Source organism: Columba livia, chromosome 10 (genome assembly GCF_036013475.1).
Source record: "Columba livia isolate bColLiv1 breed racing homer chromosome 10, bColLiv1.pat.W.v2, whole genome shotgun sequence".
In the NCBI taxonomy this organism is placed as follows: Eukaryota; Metazoa; Chordata; class Aves; order Columbiformes; family Columbidae; genus Columba; species Columba livia.
The window spans coordinates 2,227,241-2,249,270 of record NC_088611.1 but is presented as its reverse complement, the minus strand read 5'-3'; the positions used below and the strand labels follow the sequence as shown (position 1 = coordinate 2,249,270).

Below are 22,030 nucleotides of genomic sequence, written 5' to 3'. Positions count from 1 at the left end.
GAACTTTTGAATGGACTGCTAACAAAGTCCATGTAATACCCACACTTCACATTCCAGAAATGAGGGAAAACGCTACAGTGCCAACACTATTGTGATATGTCACCGTGATCATTGAAAAGTGTATGTTGTCCTGGTTTTGTTAAAAAACAAGTTTCTCTTTTAGTGAATTAGCCTGTCAGCTAAAGCTTCATATTAGCTGCATTTTCCTGGAGAACCAGACACATGTTTTGGTAAACATCAATAACTTCACATTCCATTGCTATAAGCGTGGATGGACATCTCACCAGAGGGGCAACGAGAAACAGGTGACCAAGAAACTGACCAACTGTGTATAACATCCCATTCACGTGAATACTTCTTATAAAAGTGGGAGATCACAAGGATCTCGTCCCTTTTTCCCTTTTCCTTATGGCGACATTAGGAGAGGACCTTGCTCATCGTTCCTGCGAACTGAGGCCAGTGACAGACTGAATCCAGCTCTGGTTGGCTGCAGAGTCCAGTCCAGGACTTCAGGTGCCAGCTCTGCAGTTGCTGAGACTTTCAAGATTGGTTTTGTATATTTTGTATTATTTTCTCTATTTTATCAGTAGCATTAGTAAAATATTTTTAATTTTTCCAGCTCTCTCCTCTCTGTCCTTCTTTCCCTCCCGATCGCCTGTCCTGAGTGGGAAGGGGAAGAGGAAAGGACGTTAACAATACATCTGCCAGGGTTTGATTGTCACCCCGCAATCAAAACCCTCAACATATCTTCAACGTGAAATTAAAGGCAAACAAACACAAAACACACAACAAACTACTTAACATTGTTACAAGGAAGCTTATTAGTCAATGAAGAAGTTACTTAATAACACAGTAGGTCTTTTACATTTTGGAATATGAATTTCAATTGTACTTACGTTTAGCAAATCCATCCCCTGGATAAATATATCTATTGTACACATCCATAATATATACCCGATGATCATCCATAAAGTCCCTCTCATGGCCATTTCCCTGAAGGAAATTTACAGTTAGCTATTCCTACCATACTAACACAGAACTAAGTAATCTGCAAATTCTAGAGTAATTAAGACTACAAAGACCTAATATTTAAAACTCCTGAGTCATTGTCTTATAGTGTTGAAGGTTACTTTGAGGTGTGGAGTTTGGGGGCTTTGAAGACTGCAGGAATTATCAAGATCAGCCGCCTTATATCTCTGCGAAGGTAATTATCATGGATATCACCATGCATATAAGAAAGATACACAAAAATTAGAAGCTAATTGTCTTCAGCAACATTGCAAAAGCAGCTGTGACCACCAAACAGATTCCTCATCTGCCAAGCATGGGAAAAAAGTCACTTTCAAGCACTGCAGGAATACTCATCTTTTAGAAGGATTAATAAGTAAATAAAGCAGACTACAGCTCTTCTGATAATTCAAGCCTTGCTGAGAAGTAATCCCTGGAAAAATCATAACCAGTAAAGACCCAAGAGTTTAACATATTCTTTAACACCAGGAACTCCCTACAAAAAGACTGTATTGGGTGTAAAAACAGACACTCAAGAGAAAGCTCAGATTCTAAATATCACATTTCCCTCGCCCCCATTACTCATTTTAAACAGTATTCTTTTGGTTCTCATTTAGACTTTTTTCCATTAGTATAAAGATCATCTTTTCACAGCAAGCACTAAGATAACTTTGTTGATATCAGTGTATCATCCAGGACCCCAATATAAGTTCATTTACACTACATTTTCACAGATATATCTTCTGTTATGCAGTTATATACTTGATGTTCATTTTGTAACCCTTCCCAAGCAGATAGATAAAATACATTCCTGCTACAGCTTCCCCTGCTGGAAACAAAGAAAGAATAGCTGGGCTAAAGCCAGTCAACGTGTGTGAAAAAGTGGCAGCTTCCACCTATTTCTTTAGCACCTCTGGTCCACAAATAAGAAGTTCACAAACAGAAATCAAGAAATATGAGAGTCCCTGGGTGAAGCATCTTCTTATGGAAGGTGAAGCGCGCCAGCGCACCAAGAACTGGAACATGCACAAGATGGGAATATAATTCCACATGCTGACAGAGATGGGTGAAGAGAATCACAACCACAAAACATCTTTCTATTGCCATGAGTAACGACACAGAGTAAGCAATTGTAGGATGCCTTCACTTGCAGATAAGAGAACTGACAGAGGATGGAAAGCTTGCAGCCATTAGGCTTCCTCACTGCCACACAGCTACTTAATAAAGTATCTTCAGTGCTTCAGACTGGACATCATTTTGGTGCATTAACTGCTTTTCTAAAAACACAATTTCCCTCCTTTCAGGATTTATTTTGGAAATCCTCCCAAAGATGAGATTTGTTCTCAGTACCCACAGTAAATCCCTTGACCGGGGCAGAGGGACGTGTTTGTCACACCACGAGCCCCAGGCCAGGCTTTCCAAACACCGCAAAGATCACTGAACTAAGTGTAATTCTGCTTTAGAGACTGTTCTGCCTCAGATCAGTATGCAACTCAACAAGATTTTTAGGTCTAGCCACATGATGGAGCTACAACTCAGTTCAATTTTACTAAACTGGCTTAAGAACCTTTTGGGCCATAAAATAATTAAACAACTAAACTGTTCACAGTTTCCTTCATCTGTATTCTGCAAGTTGAGAGTTTATACTACTATTAGAAAAAATGCTATTTATTACACATTTGTATCTGCAGCACTGAATACAGGTAAGCTACTCACCTGATGAGCATCCAGATCAATAATTGTGGCTTTAGAAACGCCTTGTACTCTTTCAAATAAGAACTGGATATATAAGCAAAGAAAAAGGTGGGAGAAAGTTATGAGGTTAGGTGACAGATTAAACTGAAGGCTTGAAGCTTACGTAGTATATTACTGTTCTGATTTGAATGTTATGTGTGTCTATTCATTTCATTCACCAAATAAACAGCTAAATGCTTCTAATAGATTTAATTACAAAAGCTCTAGTTACTTCACATAAAAATATAATGTTGGTATCCAATAAAAACCCTATATGTTTCCACCAGATGAGACATACATTGCACAGTCACCTGTGCAGGTGTCTGCCAACCTGTAGAGAAAGTTCACAGAATCCCAGAATGTCAGGGATGGGAAGGGCCCTGGAAAGCTCATCCAGTGCAATCCCCCCATGGAGCAGGAACACCCAGATGAGGTTACACAGGAAGGTGTCCAGGCGGGTTGGAATGTCTGCACAGAAGGAGACTCCACAACCTCCCTGGGCAGCCTGGGCCAGGCTCTGCCACCCTCACCAGGAACAAGTTTCTTCTCAAATTTAAGTGGAACCTCCTGTGTTCCAGTTTGCACCCATTGCCCCTTGTCCTGTCACTGGTTGTCACCAGAAGAGCCTGGCTCCATCCTCCTGACACTCCCCCTTTCCATATTGATCCCCATGAATGAGTCCCCCCTCAGTCTCCTCTTGTCCAGCTCCAGAGCCCCAGCTCCCTCAGCCTTTCCTCACACGGGAGATGCTCCACTCCCTTCAGCATCTTGGTGGCTGCGCTGGACTCTCTCCAGCAGTTCCCTGTCCTGCTGGAACTGAGGGGCCACAACTGGATACAATATTCCAGGTGTGGTCTTAAGTTGATGGTGAGAGGGAAGAAGGAGACTTCTGCTCATCTCCTCTTTCTCCCACAAGGTACCAGACAGAGGACCAGGGATGTGTCACTGAACAGCATCCCACACTAACTTATAAAGTAGATTCCACAAATGAGGGGTGAGCCCAATGGAACGGAATAATGGGCAGTAAACCCTGTAGTAAGAGCAGCTCCACCCAGGTGTAGCTGGTGCATCCTCATGTCCTGCACCAGCCTGTAAAGCTGATGGTGACCTTGGTGCTGCCAGAGGCTAGAGCAGAACAAATCACAGCACGGAGGAAGCAACAGCCACAACTGGGCATTGGAACGGGGCGAAGTGAGAGCTGCCCAGGCCCCAAAACACCGGAGCCAACTGCGTGAGACACAAACAGGCGCAAGTGAGAAACATCCAGTGACAGCATCCAGCTGCACCGGCACCACATCCAGCCTTTAGGAAAAGCTGCAGCAGGGCCTGCTGGCGTCAAAGCCACTTTTAATAATGGAATCCATTTCTTATTCCACTTCTGTGAAGGGAACAAAAAAAAAAAAATCTGATTCTTTGACTCCTAACTCCGACAAGTTACTGTCTTTAATACAGATATCGTAAACCCCAAAGATTTTGTACAAACCCGCTATAATTTCTCAATCTGACTTTTAATGATAGGGAAAATAGAACACTGTGGATTACTTTGCTGCAAACTACCACGTACTGAAATTAGCATGTTATGTCATATAGTGTGCTGCAATCATTAGAGCTTTTTAATGTTTGATTATTACTGATACTTTATAAATATTCTAGTATACAAATACACCACAGTACATTTGATAAAAATAAGCCCTAATTGCAGAAGACTCTTGGTTCAGCCTTTCAACAGCTGAATACCAAATGTATTCATTCACATTCAGTGATCATTTAGGAGACATTCACATTTTTATTCATGAATTTGAACCACTCTGAGCACTGCCTAGTGCAGCTTGATTCAGTGAGAGTATTTCTGTCTCTGCATTTGTCTTGATTGTAACCACTGAAAACTAATGGGGAATGTTCAGGTTCGACTGCAAGGCTATAGGGTAATTATCACTGAGGAGATTAAAAGGTGTTTTGATTTGGAGTGGGTTTTCTCAAAAAAAATCCCCACAACATTATTAATGCAATTGTAGTGGTTCATATTTACATTTGTAATTCTGACCCCTGCGACTCTGCCCTTCCACTTAATACTGCATATGCATTATGTCTGCAGCACCACGTACCACGCTGTTTTCCTATCCCCACCCATCTAGATGGCTTCATTTTCTACTAGTAAGACGCAAATTAGTTTTTATGAATTTACGTGGATTTTTTTTCCATCTGCACAAAGCACTGCTTAAATAGCACCTCTTACCTTTATAGCCAGGGTGATATCGGCGTACGCACAAAATCCTCCACCTTTGTCACTTGAGCAGTGATGAAAACCGCCCCCTAAATAAAAATGTGGAAAAAGCGAAAAGTGAGATACTAAGGAACATAGATCAGCTTTGAAAGACATAGAGTTCATTTACATGCCGGGCACATCTTTTTCTTTAGCAAATACCCCGCGTAGAGCTGTTGAACCTTTACCAGCAACCTGGGGCTTCTGTACAGACCTTACGCGTGGCACAGGACCTGCGGCTGCCCACGTCCAAGGGAACTGTCCCTTCCAAGAGCGGAGACACGCGCATCTCTAACACCTGCTGCTCCATGACAAAGCACCGCTGGGAAAGTTCAGCTCCCCCACGTATGTCTGAGCTGGATAATTAACATTACAGGGCAGGCGAAGAGGACCTGTACAAAGTTCTTTTCTATGCTGAGCACCAAGTCAGAAAAAAAACACCCCAAACTATGACTATAGCGTTATCAGTATTTGCACATACCCGTGTCCTTTGCAGACACTTAGACCAGAAGAAACTTTGAACAAGTTGACTTAGTAGATCAGTAAATATGACAGGCTTTGGGGGTTGTTTCTCACGTCTATTTAATTTTTAATATTGGACAGTCACTTTGTACAAGATGTGTCTAAAATAATAGAAAAATCCCAGAACTGATGAGCTCTATGAAAATGACAAGGCAAGTATTACATGGTGTAAAATATTGCTTCAATAGTTTACTGGGTCTGCGTTGCTATTTGCTATGAGCAGGACAGCAGATTTATATTCACTATATTCTTCAGAATTCATTCAAGTCTTTTCCAGGAAACACTGCATAGCCAAAAATAGACAGTAAATGGTACAGCCCTGCTCTCCAGCATAGCAACCAATTCCTTCATCCAGTATAATTTATATATTAGCTGATGAGATCTACAAAAATTATAATTTCATGAAAACAAATATTTTATTGAAATAGCTATATATATTGATATCATATCTGTATCATGTTATCTTTTTATTTTGAAAAACATTGAATTATAAACCAGCAATACGGGTGATAGTGAATGAGAAAACAAATCTTGTATTCTTTCCTTTTTTTTTCCTTTAGGGTTGATTTTGGTCAAACACAATACAGTGACTATTATTACAAACAGAACACACATCATGCTAAATGAAATAGAGGATATTTTAAACACACCATCTAAGGCACTATGTACTTACCCACGTTGATCGCCCAGCCTCTATCAACAGCAAGTTTTCCTGCCTTAAGAAAATGACAGTGAGAACTTCCCAAAGGAACAAACCAACCGTTCAGCCCTGTCGCTTCCACCCCAAGCGCAACTCCTGCCATCCCAACACACCCACTGAATTCTGGAATATTTTACCACCACAGCTCATTCTGAATCAAATCTCTGAATACAAACCAGACAAAACTATCCTCAGTGTAATTAGTCAAAAAAAACCCCAACCAATTGATCTATCATCTTTATTTCATTTTCTGGCCGTTGGACAGATCTAAAACTGTGCTTTGCAGAGATGAACACCCAGCCCCAGCTGACAAAGGGAAAGGGAAGGTACAAGTGTTGGTCAGAGCGACGAATTAGCAACAAACTGCTTTCTGCTCATGTAAGAACAGGAGTAACATAAGCTCAAAACTCTGAAAATACAAGTTAACATAGTTTTGGCTGGGAGTGGGGACAGAAAAATGCTACAGTATCAAGTGTCCTGTGACTTGTTTTTTTTGAATGACACAGCATGTATAGTATAGGATATTACCAATTTTTTCCCCTCATATACAGAAAACCTGTGCCTGTATCTCTCCTTTGAACTCAAATGACAGTCAGAGAAGGGAAAGTATCGACAGAGAAGAGATAAACAAGGCTTGAATTATGATATTTTAATTGGAAAACCTGACTTATCCTGGCCAGGAAGAGTCAAGCAAGTGTTTAGCTGCAGTATTCCTTAAGTGTCACGTTAAAAAAAGACACCACCAGCTATAATGGGAGAAATAAAAAAGGATAAAGAGAGATTATTCTTTTTCATAATCACAGAAAGAACGTATTACGCCAGGTCCTGCGCTTTGGTCACAACAACCCCCTGCAGCGCTACAGGCTGGGCACAGAGTGGCTGGAGAGCAGTCAGGCAGAATGGGATCTGGGGGACTAATTGACAGGAAGCTCAACATGAGCCAACAGTGTGCTCAGGTGGCCAAGAAGGCCAATGGTATCCTGTCCTGTACCCAAAACAGCGTGGTCAGCAGGACAAGGGCAGTGATCCTTCCCCTGTACTCTGCATTGGGGAGGCCACACCTGCAGTGTTGTGTTCAGTTCTGGGCCCCTCAGCTCAGGAAAGACATTGAAGTGCTGGAGCGGGTGCAGAGAAGAGCAACAAGACTGGGGAAGGGACTTGAACACAAGCCCTATGGGGAGAGGCTGAGGGAGCTGGGCTTGGTTAGTCTGGAGACAAGAAGGCTTAGAGGTGAGCTCATCACTCTCTAGAACTACCTGAAGGGCAGTTCTAGCCAGGTGGGGATTGGTTTCTTCTCCCAGGCAGTCAGCAATAGGACAAGGGGCCGTGGGCTTCAGCTCTGCCAGGGGAAATTTAGGCTGGAGATTAGAAAGCAATTCTTTACAGAGAGAGTGGTCAGGCATTGGAATGGCTGCCCAGGGAGGTGCTGGACTCACCGGCCCTGGAGGTTTTTAAACTGAGATTGGACATGGCACTTAGTGCCGTCATCTAGTCAATGGACTGGAGTTGGACCAAGGGTCTCTGAGGTCTTTTCCAACCCAGTCTATTCTATGATTCTGTGATACATCATATAGGAAAGGAAGTTTGGGCAGTTGAGAGTTTTTCATCACCAGTATTTATATTTGAACAGTTCTAATTTAGTATTAAGAAAACTACTGGGAAATAAACATCATCCTGTTACGAACATGCTAACGTACACAAATTAGATCTTGAGAAAAGATTGTAGTTTCTGAACTATAAAACCCATTAAGTCACAGGGAAAGCACATTATCTGTGATTTAGCATACTTGCGTAGGGATTCCTCACCAAAACCCAATCTTCCCAGATTGCTAAAAAAATCATTAACAAGTACAGAAACTCAACAGGAATCTTCATGATAAATGGGACCATCAGGAATAGCACAAGATGGTACTTCTGACTTGTGCTGTACAGATTTTACTGCCTGATGAATCAAAACCGCTTTTAAAGCACATAGCTATTTCCCCATAGCAAAGAACAAAAAAGGTAAAAATAACGGTATATGGCATCAAGATCAATCCAGAAGTGACCAGTGGTGTCATCTGTATTTCAGGAGACGTGACACAAAGACTTAACAGACAACTCGTGTCTCTCTCTTCTGCATGACCACACTTGTAACTAGTGAATGCACATCTATGAGTTACAGATAACACAAGCACAATGAAAAACATCACAAAACTATATAAAAGCATTAACTAGTGAGAACCAAGTTGAAAAAGATTTCACACATGCTACTGTCAAGACCCTGACGGGCTAATTAGGAAATGGGATTTAAGAGGCAAGAGCAACAACAGGTGGAGAACAGAGTCCAAGGTGGGCAAGACATATACAACATAGGTTATAAAATAAAGCCATTTCCCACCCACAAGCCTGAATTAAACCAGACTTGGGAAGCTGCAGGATACTTACCCATGGCAAGTGTCACGGAACTCGCTGCTGTCCTAATGATTTTGGAAGAAACCACTGGCCATTTTTACCTCACAGCTCATCAGAATAAGCAGCAGTCAACCCACTTCACCCAGACAACTTCAGCAGCAAGAGGTGGCTTTTGGATCTTTCCCTCTCCTACCCCCATGTTCAAAAACTCACGGGAAATCTTCCTGTGCTACTTCTCTGCTCTGATCACAACTCTCACCTTTTCCTCCCGTCATAAACAAGATTTTTCTGAACACACGCATAGGTTTGTCGATACATTTTGCAACTACACCGAGTACGGCACAGCATCCTGAGGAGCTCCATGACAAACACCGCGTTCCCCACTATAAATAATAAGCTGTGCCAGTTTGCATCACAGCTCAAACAGGATGATATACTCAAACTCTCTGCAGAGCTCCAGGTGTTTAAATACGTACTACCAGTGTTTTGGATATTACAAAGAGAGTTAAGATGCCACGTTTCAAACAATTAGATCGCACTGTTAGCAGGTGTTTCCGAATCCTCATTTAAGCCCAGTCCATTCCATTCCTTTCTCCGCTACCTTTTGGTAACCAAACCCAACCAGTGGCAGAGAGTTACTTTTATATACACACTTGCAAATCCAGCAGCTGGGTAGGACACAGATTTAACAACAGAGTACTAAAATACTGAGAGAAATTGCCACTTTTTTCTGATAAAGAATCAGGCATTGAATAATTCTATCATTAAAAAAGTAAATACAACAGAAAAGCAGGACATTTTATCTTGCGTTAACATTTCACAACAACTGGCTCTGGACTGTCACTTCACACGACAAAACCCAAAAGAGCTGCAACTCAATAGTGCCCAGACCCACTTATACCCAAAAATGACAGCAGCAACAGTTAATCTCACATGAGCCCCACAAAATTAAAGAAGACTTGGAGAGCTGCTTCACCAAGCTTCTGTGCTCCCTCACATCATCCTCAGCTTAGGCTCACAAACAGATACAGTCTTTCTGATTGTTTCTGAAAACTGTACTGCACTGCCTTTTAAAGACTACTCATACAAGAGCTCTTCACATTATTTATGTCTTTAATGGATGCTTGATATATTCATGAAGGTAAGCATTTAAAAACAAGAAACCTTGATTTCAGCGCACAGATTATTAAGTACCTACATTTCTGTTGACAGAAATGGGAAGCTACCAACTAGCCTGTTTCTGAAAATAATGCCACTACTTTATCACTCATTCTTGGCTTCCCAGTCTCACTTTTAATATCTAGTGGTTGCAATAAATCGTGCTCTCCTATCTGGCACAGACATACTCTGAAAGGTTTGCCAACCCATAGAATAGTGTTCTTCAATAACTGGCTTCAAACAGATACAGAAAAAGCAATAGGGGCTTCTATCCTTTTCACGTGCCCCCGCTGTAACAGTTGCCTTCAGGAAGAGCAGCTAAAATGCAGCAGGGATCTATTTGTACCATAATATTAATGATTTCAGACAGGATTGTCTTCCATTTAGGTACCTGTTACAGCTCGGTGCCTGTAAAGAGAGATGGGGAGCATTACCAGACTCTCCCAGCACCATGCTACAGTCTGAGCTCTAATATGACAAAGAATGATAAGAAGTGCAGAAAAGGTTCCATTAGTTACTGGTTTACAATTACGAAGGCATCCTTTCCTCAACACATGGTTTAAATAACTCATTCCCGGCTCCAGCTATTAACTATTTTCTTTCGTCCTATTCCCCAGTGTCTCTCATGGCAATTCTCAGGCACATTAAATGTCTGGTGACACTACACAGCTCTTCCGACCAGAGCATTCACTTCACTCATTAGAAAACAACTCTGTTCAGGTGAAGCAGGCTACGTCTCACTCAAGTTCTGCTGAACTGCTTATGTAGTATTTACAACAGAAGAAACAGATTAATCATCAAAATGAGCAAGGTGATAGGATTTCTAAATTTAAACACTTAAGAGCAAACAAACCATGCACATCTCCACATACAGTACTAAGGCCGCTCAGCAAATTTGTGCTTTATAGATAGCCTCTATATTATCAATTTTGAAACCTTCCACAGTATCACAGTATCACAGTATGTTTGGGATTGGAAGGGACCTCAAAAGATCAAAAGGGACCTCAAAAGATCCATTCCTAGAATTTGCCTGTATTTGACTGCTGTTCAGAACTATTTCAGTTTCTGTATATGCTGTACATCCCACCACATCTATCGTTGCTTGCCCAGGCTGCCCCTTGCTCTCTCTTCTGCTCCTGCAAATTACAGACCACACAGATCAGGCCTGTCCCTCACCCTGGTAGCTGCCACCAAGCTGCAAACTTCGCTCCTGTCTGGGTCTGTACACAAACTCTGTTCCCTCTACAGGGCTTAAGCCTTCGAGTTATACAAATTATTACAACCCACACGTTTATAGTGTTTTATCAACAAGCTTAAATATGATAAAAGGGAACCAAAAGCACCTTACCATTATTGTTCCTCCTGTCTGGGTTCGTAGAGGTCTCAAAACTTTTCTCTGAACAACGAAATTGGGAAGAAAGGCGACTGGTGGGATTTCTGTGATCGTAGCCACAACAAAGGACCACTACAAGGGGGATAAAAGTTGCAGTTAATGAAGTCTGTCTTAATGATGACATTTAGATCTCGTATCGGTTGCTATTTACTGAAGAGGAGCTCACAGGTCCTTTGCAAGATTTTTAATGTTTTTAGGTGGAAGTGACAGCAACTATCCTTATCAGTAACTTCCAAATAGGTTCATCCTGAAGTTGTTAACTAAGAGAATCATCACTTTCCATCACTGTCACGAGGGTTTTCAGATTTTAGTATCAAATGGTAGCAAAGCAGCTATTTTTCAGCAAGTTAGTATTTCAGAATATCTAATATCCCTGGGACTGGGAGGAAGAATTGTAAAATGTCCTTCAGCAGTATTAATAGCAACTTGATATATTGTTGAAACCTAAAATATCTTTCCCTGTGTCGAGTTAAAAGGATATACCAAGGAGAAAGGAAAAACAACTCAAACAAGAAGTTCAAATACTTAAGTGAACACACAGTGGAAATTTTCAGCATGGAGAACTGATTAAAATATATTTAGCATATTGAACACTTCTGGAAAATGTTTCAAGGAAACATTCTGTTCAAAAGTCATATCAACGAGAATATGATTTGAAGGTTAGAACACAAAATATTTGCAATATGTAAATGCTTTTTTTGCAAACATATAGATCACTTCAAAGAACTTCTACTAACACGGCTGCCAGCGATAACACTCCTAAATATATTTCAAAGTACGAGTCACAAGCAAGAATTTACCTCTTCATCCAGTATGGAAACATTTGGGTACTGAGAATTGCAGGTTTGACACCCTGTACAAAGATTGTGAACAGATCCCCTTCTCTCCAGCGTCAGGAAATCTGAGCAGACTTAGTAAATCTACCGCCTGACCACTGTCCACTCTGTTCACACACAACGGGACGTACAAGCGGTCAGTGGGAACCACAGACAATCACACCCCGACTTCAGGGTCCTCCGGTATTCAGCAAAGACTTCAGCTTCCCAGTTGCCAGTGTTGGGAACCCGGAGCACCGCGGGGTGGGATGCAGGGGCAGCATCACTCACCGCTCTTCAGCACTAAATACAGTTTGTTAACACTTCATTTTAAGCTCTCACAGTCACTTTTCCTTGATTAAGCCCAAACTCTATAACATACACATTTAATGGGAATATTCTTGCAGGACTTCACTTACAAAATATTATCACTACTAAATTGAGTTCCTTAACTATAAAAAACTTCTCAGTAAGGTTAAATGACTTGACAAATATTTCAAATTATTAGTATTCAAGGACTCAAAGTTACATTGAAAAACCTATATTAGGAAGATAAAGCTGAAGTAGTTGTTTTTATGTCGATACATCCTCAATTAATGCATTACTGATCAAAACCAACCTCCAATGTCCCGCCTTTTATGTTATGCATTCATCGCATTCCAGCACTTTAAAACAACCAACAACACATCAAATTAAAAAATCAAGTCAATTTTGTTCTTTAATATCTAAATTTAAACTGTGTTTAAATCTCATTGATAAGTGCCTGTAGCCAGTCCCAGCTCAAAGGGAAAATTCACGGACTTACAAGTCAAACATCAAACAACTAAAGTGATTTATAATTAGAAACCTGCCTGGGACAAAACTCTTCAGGTCCACCTTCAGTAGATAAAGAAATTCTGTTCTTAGCTTGAATTAGCATAGATAAAATCATAAAGTACTGCAAGAAGCTTGCAATTTTCACAAAAGTTTCTAGGTCAAGAAACAAACATGCTATTATGATCAGGAATAGGATATTGCACTGGTGGAAACTGGTGATAACCAGATGACACACCCGAGAAAACCAACCAGCCAAAAAATCATTTTGGTGCATCAGTCTCCTAAACAGTAAGTTGGAAATATTAAAGAAAGGACAAGACTGTTAACCAAATGCCACCTGATCCTTTCCTTTGAGAGGCCTAACAGTTGTTGTAGCTGCAAATAACACCCTACAGCATCCATGCAGGGTGGAGATACTGAAACCTGTCACACCTTGTTCCCTGAGCCCTTGTTCAGTGCTCTTTCCAAGTATATTCAATTATCATCACCTTTAAAACAACATATTTTTTACATTCCTACACATCTTTACCTGACACATCAACAATTAAGTGAAAATTTAGGTGAAGAGGATCAAATTTATGTATCTGCTCTCGTGACCTTTTAAATGAACATTCTACAGCAAAATCCATTCAGTTTTTCACCGATGACATTTGCAAAAGCTGAGCAAGTAAAAGCAAAATGCAGAGAGCAGAGACAAGGGGTGAAAGCACAAGAACTGCATGAACTGAGGAACAAGACAGGGAATCTTAAGCACTTCTGTAGGTGCCCATCTCATCCAAACCAAACCACAGGTTTCCAGCTGTGTGTGCGACCACAGGTGACTCGGCAGCTGGAAACCCGTGCTCTGGGTTTGGATGAAACAGGCACCTACAGGAGTTCATGGACACACAAGCATTATCCTCACATTTGCATTCCAGCATTTGCTCACGTGTTATCACAGAACCTCTCACAGATACAAATGGTTCAATGAAAGGCTCCAGGTCTGGCAGTAGCTTTAACCGCAGTGACTGTCTCCTTCCAAAATTTCGGAATGCTGCTATGCAGGAAGCTCATTATTTTATGTAACACCAGAAAAAAGCAGTAAGTGGAAAAGTACTGCAAACAAATGATCCAAAGTCCAGTCACTACCTTAGACACCTAAATTTTTCAAAGGAATATCTGAGGTGGAATCACCTCAATTCAAAAGGTCGAATTTTGTTTTAAGGACTAAAGCAGGGAAACAGAGACTGCTCCTTCCAACGCAGAACAGATTTCCACATCTCTTTTTGCACATACCATTTTGTTTCTCTTCAGCCAACCCCCAGCCATGTTCTTCAGCTGCTGCTACGACACCGACCACCACCTCTTCTTACCACTCTATGGAATTTCCTACCAAGTCCAGGCCCAAATTTTAAATTAAGAATACTCAAGCAATCCACCATTCTGAGAGACTCAGGCACTCCCAGAAACACAAGCGCCTCTGCAGTCTCCAGAGCTGATCTTGCATAAAACAATGTATTGGTAGACCTGTATTTGTCTGGATTTACAAAAAAAAAAAATAGCACAGCAAACCTTGGATAAGGCCATACAGGGGATACCCAGGGCCTTACATCTAGCCATGTTGTCTTTGATTTGCAACTAAGCACTCTTCCCTGCTTGGCAGGAATTTGCTGGCATGACCAATACAACATCTTCCAGTTTCTATGATTGCCGCAAACATTCTCTCAAGAAAAGGGGAATGATGACTGGGTAGTGAGCTGGACTGAGAACTGGCTTAAGGGAAGAAGCCAGAGAGTCGTGGTCAATGGGGCAGAGTCCAGTTGAGGCCTGTATCCAGTGCAGTGCCTCAGGGGGCAGTGCTGGGCCGGTATTATTCAATATATTCATCAGTGATTTGGATGAGGGAACAGAGTGACTGTCAGCAAGTTTGCTGATGACACCGAGCCGGGAGGAGTGGTGACACTGGAAGCTGTGCTGCCATCCAGAGACCTGGACAGGCTGGAGAGCTGGGCGGGGAAAAACTTAATGAAATATAACAAGGGCAAGTGTAGAGTCTTGAATCTGGGCAGGAACAGCCCCAGGTTCCAGTGTAAGTTGGGGAATGACCTGTTAGAGAGCAACATAGGGGAAAGGGACCTGGGGGTCCTGGGGACAGCAGGGTGACCATGAGCCAGCACTGGGCCCTTGTGGCCAGGAAGGCCAATGGTACCTGGGGTGGGTTAGAAGGGGGTGGTCAGTAGGTCAGAGAGGTTCTCCTGCCCCTCTGCTCTGCCCTGGGGAGACCACACCTGGAATATTGTGTCCAGTTGTGGCCCCTCAGTTCCAGCAGGACAGGGAACTGCTGGAGAGAGTCCAGCACAGCCACCAAGATGCTGAAGGGAGTGGAGCATCTCCCGTGTGAGGAAAGGCTGAGGGAGCTGGGGCTCTGGAGCTGGACAAGAGGAGACTGAGGGGGGACTCATTCCTGGGGATCAATATGGAAAGGGGGAGTGTCAGGAGGATGGAGCCAGGCTCTTCTGGTGACAGCCAGTGACAGGACAAGGGGCAATGGGTACAAACTGGAACACAGGAGGTTCCACTGAAAGATGAGAAGAAACTTGTTCCTGGTGAGGGTGCCAGAGCCTGGCCCAGGCTGCCCAGGGGGGTTGTGGAGTCTCCTTCTGTGCAGACATTCCAACCCGCCTGGACACCTTCCTGTGTAACCTCATCTGGGTGTTCCTGCTCCATGGGGGGATTGCACTGGATGAGCTTTCCAGGGCCCTTCCCATCCCTGACATTCTGGGATTCTGTGAGAGATACACAGTTAATCACATCTGAATGCACAGGACAGGACCGGTTTTGAACACCCAGACACAAGTTATACACACAATTCCCCGTGAAGTCATCCTGTAGATACTAAAAATATTATTATGGTAGAGCAAACTGAGCTGTGCACATCACACCCTGCTGCAAAGAAGTGATTCAGCAAGAAGAGGTGGGTGGTTGTATGGAATTGAAAGCTCACTATCAAGAATAGCTGCAAGAAGATCAAATCTAATGATGTATAAAATTACATGTAACTTCATAGCACAGAACGAAGAAGTGTAAGAGAACTTGGAAAAGCAGTAAGAGAAGAAGGTCCACGCAAATAACAGATCCCTTACACAGAAAAATAAAACATTCCAGAAATAGCAAGACAAGGACTCTTGCACTGTGGAAGGGCAAAGATGACTCAAAATAACTTCTTTTGAATTATGAAATGGAAGATTATTTCTCATGCAAATCCCTTCTCTGCCCTCCAAGTGAAGAGGTGCAAAATTAAAGCAATGTCACCTGTGCTCATAAAGCAATCCTTGCATTAAAAAGCATCCAATAAAGTGCTCCATTTTGGTGCTCTCCAACATATTTTCAATTTGTGAGCCATATTTTACTAGAGTAAATCAAACTTACCCTTTTGAAGACCAAAACCTGCATACTAAAGAGAATATAATTTGCATCTCAAAAATTAAAATATTCCTTATGTTCATTTAACTTTGCTAAAATATTTCAGATCACTCATATAAAGTGGCAGACCCTCTTTCCACTCCAACCTCTCTACTGTGTTAGTTCCCTACTATTTCTATGTTTTTCTTTCAGTATTCTCAATGAGAATATTGAATTAAAAATGTATCATCCTACAACCTGTAAAAGTCGATGCTATAACAAATCTAGTAGGATATCTGTTGCCCTTGACACTAATTCTAGACACTTTGCTTGAAAAACACATTAATAAGTACAGCACCTTCAATTTATTAAGGTAGCGCCTTGTGTGAACAACCAAGAGATCTTCATCAGTAGCTTCCCGTGCCTGCACAATCAAGTCATCTGCAATTAGTTTTTCTTCTGAAACAGGAGAAAAATAAGAATTGGCATTGTATTCCATCGCTTAACTTTCCATATTCCCCCCGCCAAAGCAGCTACTTGGACCTTAATATAATAACTTCATCTGTAAATCACTGAAAGAACTTCTGTTTACTCAGTGCTTGCAAATTTTGCGAATACATACCTTCTGTACACATAAGCTATTAAGGTAGTGTGTATATCATAAATATTGTTTACAGAAAGTTGTGTAATCATGGTACCTTCTTGTTTAAACTGAAAGAAAAGACGGGTAGTGATGGAGGATGGACAGACACAAAACAATCCTTACAGTCTAGAGCTTGATATACTGAGGAAGTCTCTGTGCTCGTACCACCACATATTCACCACTCTTTAACATGCTTTAAGAAATTCCACATTTGCTACTGGTATTTAATTCCGTAAATCAGGAGAGAGCAACAAAAAAAATCTAAACAAAATAACTGCTTTGATGCTCATGGAAGCGAATGCTAACACTTTATTAGGATATTTGTCATACCCCACCTCCATTTAATTTCAAGAAATACCAGTGACCAGCTACTAAATCTTCCCCTTAGAAACCAAAAGATAGTTTATTTAAAAGATACTCTTTTAAAAGCAAGCTACAAAATATCACTCCAAGGTTTCAGAAAGCGATCAAAGACAATACGTTTGAATGCATACATCTGGATATGCTTGCCAAGAACTTCAAGTTAGGATCAACTAAAAAAGCCAAGCAGTGCAAATAAACAGCACTGCTTTGCATATGATCACTATAAACAACAAATGTAAGGCACTGAGCTGATCTTCCCAGATAAATTTTGCTATTTAAGTGCTGCACAGCTGCAGTCCACTAGGACAGTTACCTTTTCTTCAATATATACTTGGAGGTGGAAGAAAACAACTCACAAATGTGAGAGATTTCGTTCTGAAGTGTTATATAAGAACAGCACCTGCAACAACATTTGTCTTGGCAAGCTTGTGCTTCTCCCGACTGAGGCCCGAGGAACATTTCATTCATTCGTGTGCCAGACAGAAAGCCAAGCTGCTAACAGTGTCATCTGGAAGAAGGAGAAGGTAAGTGCAGGATTTTCAGTGGTGATTTTCCAGGAGATGACAGGGAGCAGTGGAGATCAGCTGCTGCCAGGAGTGGCGACAGAGAACACCAGGAGCACCCAGGGGTATCCCATGGCTTCTTTCCGCTTTGCAAAGCAAGAAGAGTTGAAGTGACTGGAAAAACTAATTTTCTGTGAAAGACTTAGAGTAAAGAGTGGACACTTGACAGAAAAAAAAACTAGAGGAAAAGACTTTACATGAAGAAGAACGAGAAAGGCAAAGGTTTTGATTAATTAAGAAAAAAGTCATGCGATCTAAGGCAATTATTTAAGGGAAGAGCCAAAACTCAATTACTAGAAGGGGAGTTTAACCTTGGTTAAACGAATACAAGGCAGCCTAAAGTCGGAAGGCCAACACTTAATTGCGAAAGTTCATCAGCTGAAGGAATCATTAGGAGCATATAAGCACAAGAGGCCTTGCCCTCGGACAACCTTTGTCTTGGCAAGAGAAGAAGTTTAAAAAAAAAACACATGAACACCTTAAAACTTTAGATAGAGAGATACCAAGATTTTACAGACCCTGATGCTAACCTTGGTTCTTACATTCATATTTCCTTAATGTACTTCTGCCTGTAACTTCCACTTTGTTTAAAGAGCAATAATGAGCACCATGGCAAAAAGTTCCCGCCTGTCACCAGAGGCATCCCTCAGAGCTCTTCCCAAACACTATCAGAATAACATCAAGAAGTTTATAAAGAATGGATTTATAGAAGCTGCGCTAATCTTTCAGCCTGAAAAGTGCCTTTTGCCAGCAGGCTGCCTGCAGCTGCAGCAGAGTAACTAAGCTACACCCCGCAGCAAGGCCGTCATTAACACCTGTAGTTACCAAGGCCACAAGGAATGTCCCAGTTCTCCTTATACCAGGTGTAGCAATGGAAGCACAAAGCTCAGGAAGCCAAACTCAGCACTCCCAAACTGTAATTCACATCTCGCAAGCTAAACCATCTGCAAGCTTGCTAACACTGGAAGGATTTTCCATTCATCGCTACAAAACTGAAGCCTGGGTTCTGTTTTAGATTCAAGCTCAGCCTTCAAAAGAAGCAACTGGAACCACAAACAGCAGCTATCCTCAAGAGGAAACTGGAAGGAAATATTGTTCTTGTACACTAATCTAGAACTGAAAGTGTTGGAATCGTCAAAAATCAGTTGAGTATCAAAACACAGCACGCTGAGCTATGTCCACAAGGCTCCAGTATTCTGCACCTGACTTGAGCCAGGCTGGACATAGAGATCCTGGTGCTCAGTTCAGGGGTGGAAACAGCTCGCAAATACCCAACAGGACTGTTTTCTAGAAAGGCCAAGCAAGGAAATTCTGCTCACTTCAAGCTTCCACTCAAATTGCGAAGACAAGAAATACTTAAGATGGTTTAAGACACTGCTATGCTCATGATTCTCCTCACTCCTTTTTACTCATAGTTTTGGGCCAGACTGAAACGAGTCGAACTAGTTACTCTAGCGAGTATTATTCACATCTCCAGGCAGAGCAAACCATTTAATGAGCTCAAAATTTCAATCGTATTTCTGGAGTTTCACTCTCCACAGACACCACAACTGAGCCGAGACCAAAACTGTGGGTGTATTTAGCGGAGCGGGCTAGAACATACATTTTCAAAAGGACTGTAAAACAAACCTTTGTATTAAAAAGCTCTAGTGTAGGATGTTTGCTCTAACACTGCAATTTCATCTTTTAAATATTTCACAGGCAAGATGTTCAACAATGTGTTATACACAGCATCCAACTCACCTCAGAAATCCTACAGTCAATTGAACTTGCTAAGATTTAAATCTGCAAATATATAAAAATACTGAAGTACTCCAAATAGGATTAAAGAGTGTCGCTTACATCTACACAGTGAGCAATGAAGATGTACAGTCACTATTATATTTGCAATTGTTAACATGAGTCTACACTAACTACATCACTTCCATTAGCTTTAGTGCAAATGTTGGTTTAAGAGGTACTTTCTGTTATTTTACCTTTCAAAAAATTGATTACTTTTCCCCATTTCCCTGCATCGAATGGATGCAGTTTCTCAAGTCCCACGAATGTGATGTTGTAGTCTGGAGAATATACGATAGGCCAGCATGCTGCCGGGGGGTCCTCGTACAGCGCGGTTCTGTGAGGCCTTCAAAGGCAAAAAACAAACTCGTCACCGTTTTTAGCAGCCATTTACGAAGTTGAATGTTTTTACTAAAATCTCAAATTATAAATTAGAGTCCCTATTAAAACCAAGTTTACACTATGGTTCCTGATAACGCAATTTCCCATGGTCACTGAAGGAAAACTTGGCTGTTTAACTGCTCTTCAGCAGTAGGGTCAGGGAGAGCAACACCTCTGACTTCCCATCAGTACAATTAAACTCTTGCACAAACCAGTAATAGGGAAAAAAACCTGAATATTGAAGAATGTATATGAATTATGCACACAAAGTTCATTGCAGACATTAATGAATGGAAACATTTACTCCTCTTCCCTTTCCAAGCTTGTCAAGCAGCACCTCTACCTTAGAAGGTGCACCCGGTTTTACAGACAACATAACCTTCAACAGACACGTTAGAGGACTCACAGTTCAAAGTCTGTACCAAAACACAATTGAAAAAAACGAACCACACTCTCCTTACTCACAATGCTTCTAACACAAAGGTGGAAAGACGTCTAGGATCCCTTCCTAGGCACAACAGATTAATCCGTGACCAGCTCAGCAAAAGCAGAGAGGCTTGGGTTTGTGTCTGTGCAGCATTACAACCACGGGACATACCCCAACTTGAGATCTCACACCTGTAACCCTTAACCAACACTTTCCTTTACTCCCCCTCCCTATTCTTGGATTCTGCAAACCCCAATGGCACAGCCAGCTCAGAGCCTCCTCCACGACACGCTCACTGACCAGCCGAGGAGCGCTGGGCTCTGCAAGCACAACCCCAGCCCCGGTGGGTTTGGTGCTGGGCGGACACCTGCGTGCACACCTGGGCCCGGAGCCGACTCTGGGCTCACGCTCAGCCTGTTCCCCCAGCCAGGGCCTCCGTCGCTCCCTCCCCTGCCCCAAACCCGGTCACCAAGTCACGCTGGGGCCTCTCTTGCTCCCCGAAATTCAGCTGAACTTTGCAAAGGGCTTTGTGCAACTTACTGCGCAGGGCAGAACGGCCCTTTGTCAGGTGAATACCGAAACAGAAAACCCCTTATTTCCAGCCTAAATATGATCAAAAATACCCTTTTAAAATCCAGTTGAAACAAAACAAAAAAGCAAACACGAAGACAATGGATGTTTTTCAGCAGAGCCTGCACCCCACGCAGGGACAGAGCCCGGGCTCCCTCGCCGCGACAACAGGCGGCTTCTGTCACACGGGCCGCGCCTCCCGGGCCCGGCCGCGCTCCTCTCCCGCCGGCAGGGCCTCGGCACCGCGGGGCCGGGCAAGGGGCGGCTCCCGCGGCCTCCCCGTGCGCTCCTGCCCCGCTCATAGCGGACACCTCACACCGGGGACGGCCCAGGCCCCGGCGCCTGAAACCTCCCACCTGCCAGGGCTGGCGCCGAGCGGGCGAAGCGGCGCTGCCGCAGCCCCAGGCCGCCCCCCCGCTCCCCGGGTGCACCTTGCGGGCAGGGGCCGGCCCCGGAGCCAGAGCGGCCTCCGCCCGCCGGCCCTCCCGCCGCCCCAGCGCCGCGCCGGGCCCGCCCCGTGGGTACTCACATCCCCCCGCCGCCCGCGGGAGCGGGCCAGGCCGCGCACGGACCGCGGCGCCCCCGGGACGGCACCCGCAGCCCCGCCCGCCGCGGGCGGAGACACCGAGCAGCGGGCGGGGCCCGGGAGCGCCGGGGCGGGGCTGCCCGCCCCCACTCGGGCCTGGTCCGGGGCAGGGGAGGCCGGTGGCGCGGGGGTGCAGTCAGCCGCGGGCGGCCCGGGCAGAGCTGTCGCCGCTCTGGGACAGTGTGACGTGATGTGACGTGCGGGATCCGCGGGGGACAGGAGTGGGGGAAAGCAAGATGCGTGGTTGCGCCACCCGGATGATAAAGGAAGATCAGTACTAACATGACCGTCTGGACGGTCAAAGAAATAGCATCACAGAATCCCAGAATGTCAGGGGTGGGAAGGGCCCTGGAAAGCTCATCCAGTGCAATCCCCCATGGAGCAGGAACACCCAGATGAGGTTACACAGGAAGGTGTCCAGGCGGGTTGGAATGTCTGCACAGAAGGAGACTCCACAGCCTCCCTGGGCAGCCTGGGCCAGGCTCTGCCACCCTCACCAGGAACAAGTTTATAGTAGAAGTTATAGTACTAACA

The 22,030-nt window shown here is 43.3% G+C and overlaps 1 protein-coding gene across 3 annotated transcripts in view; it reads right to left on the bottom strand.

The window, feature by feature from the left end:
- The window catches only part of HDAC11 (histone deacetylase 11), a 30,503-nt gene extending 8,708 nt beyond the window's left edge, over positions 1-21,795 (bottom strand). For 2 of the 3 annotated variants that reach the window (XM_065074890.1, XM_065074892.1), the window contains exons 1-8: positions 21,440-21,795; positions 19,730-19,878; positions 16,543-16,643; positions 11,128-11,244; positions 6,201-6,243; positions 4,979-5,055; positions 2,725-2,787; positions 897-993 (exon numbers count right to left, since the gene is read on the bottom strand). In XM_065074890.1, the coding sequence (XP_064930962.1) occupies positions 897-993; positions 2,725-2,787; positions 4,979-5,055; positions 6,201-6,243; positions 11,128-11,244; positions 16,543-16,643; positions 19,730-19,878; positions 21,440-21,780 (988 nt within the window). In that variant the 5' untranslated portion in view covers positions 21,781-21,795. Of the gene's footprint in view, positions 1-896; positions 994-2,724; positions 2,788-4,978; positions 5,056-6,200; positions 6,244-11,127; positions 11,245-16,542; positions 16,644-19,729; positions 19,879-20,880; positions 21,295-21,439 lie in introns of those variants that run through there. The other variant, XM_065074891.1, reaches the window with a different exon arrangement.
- Positions 21,796-22,030: the final 235 nt, after the last annotated feature.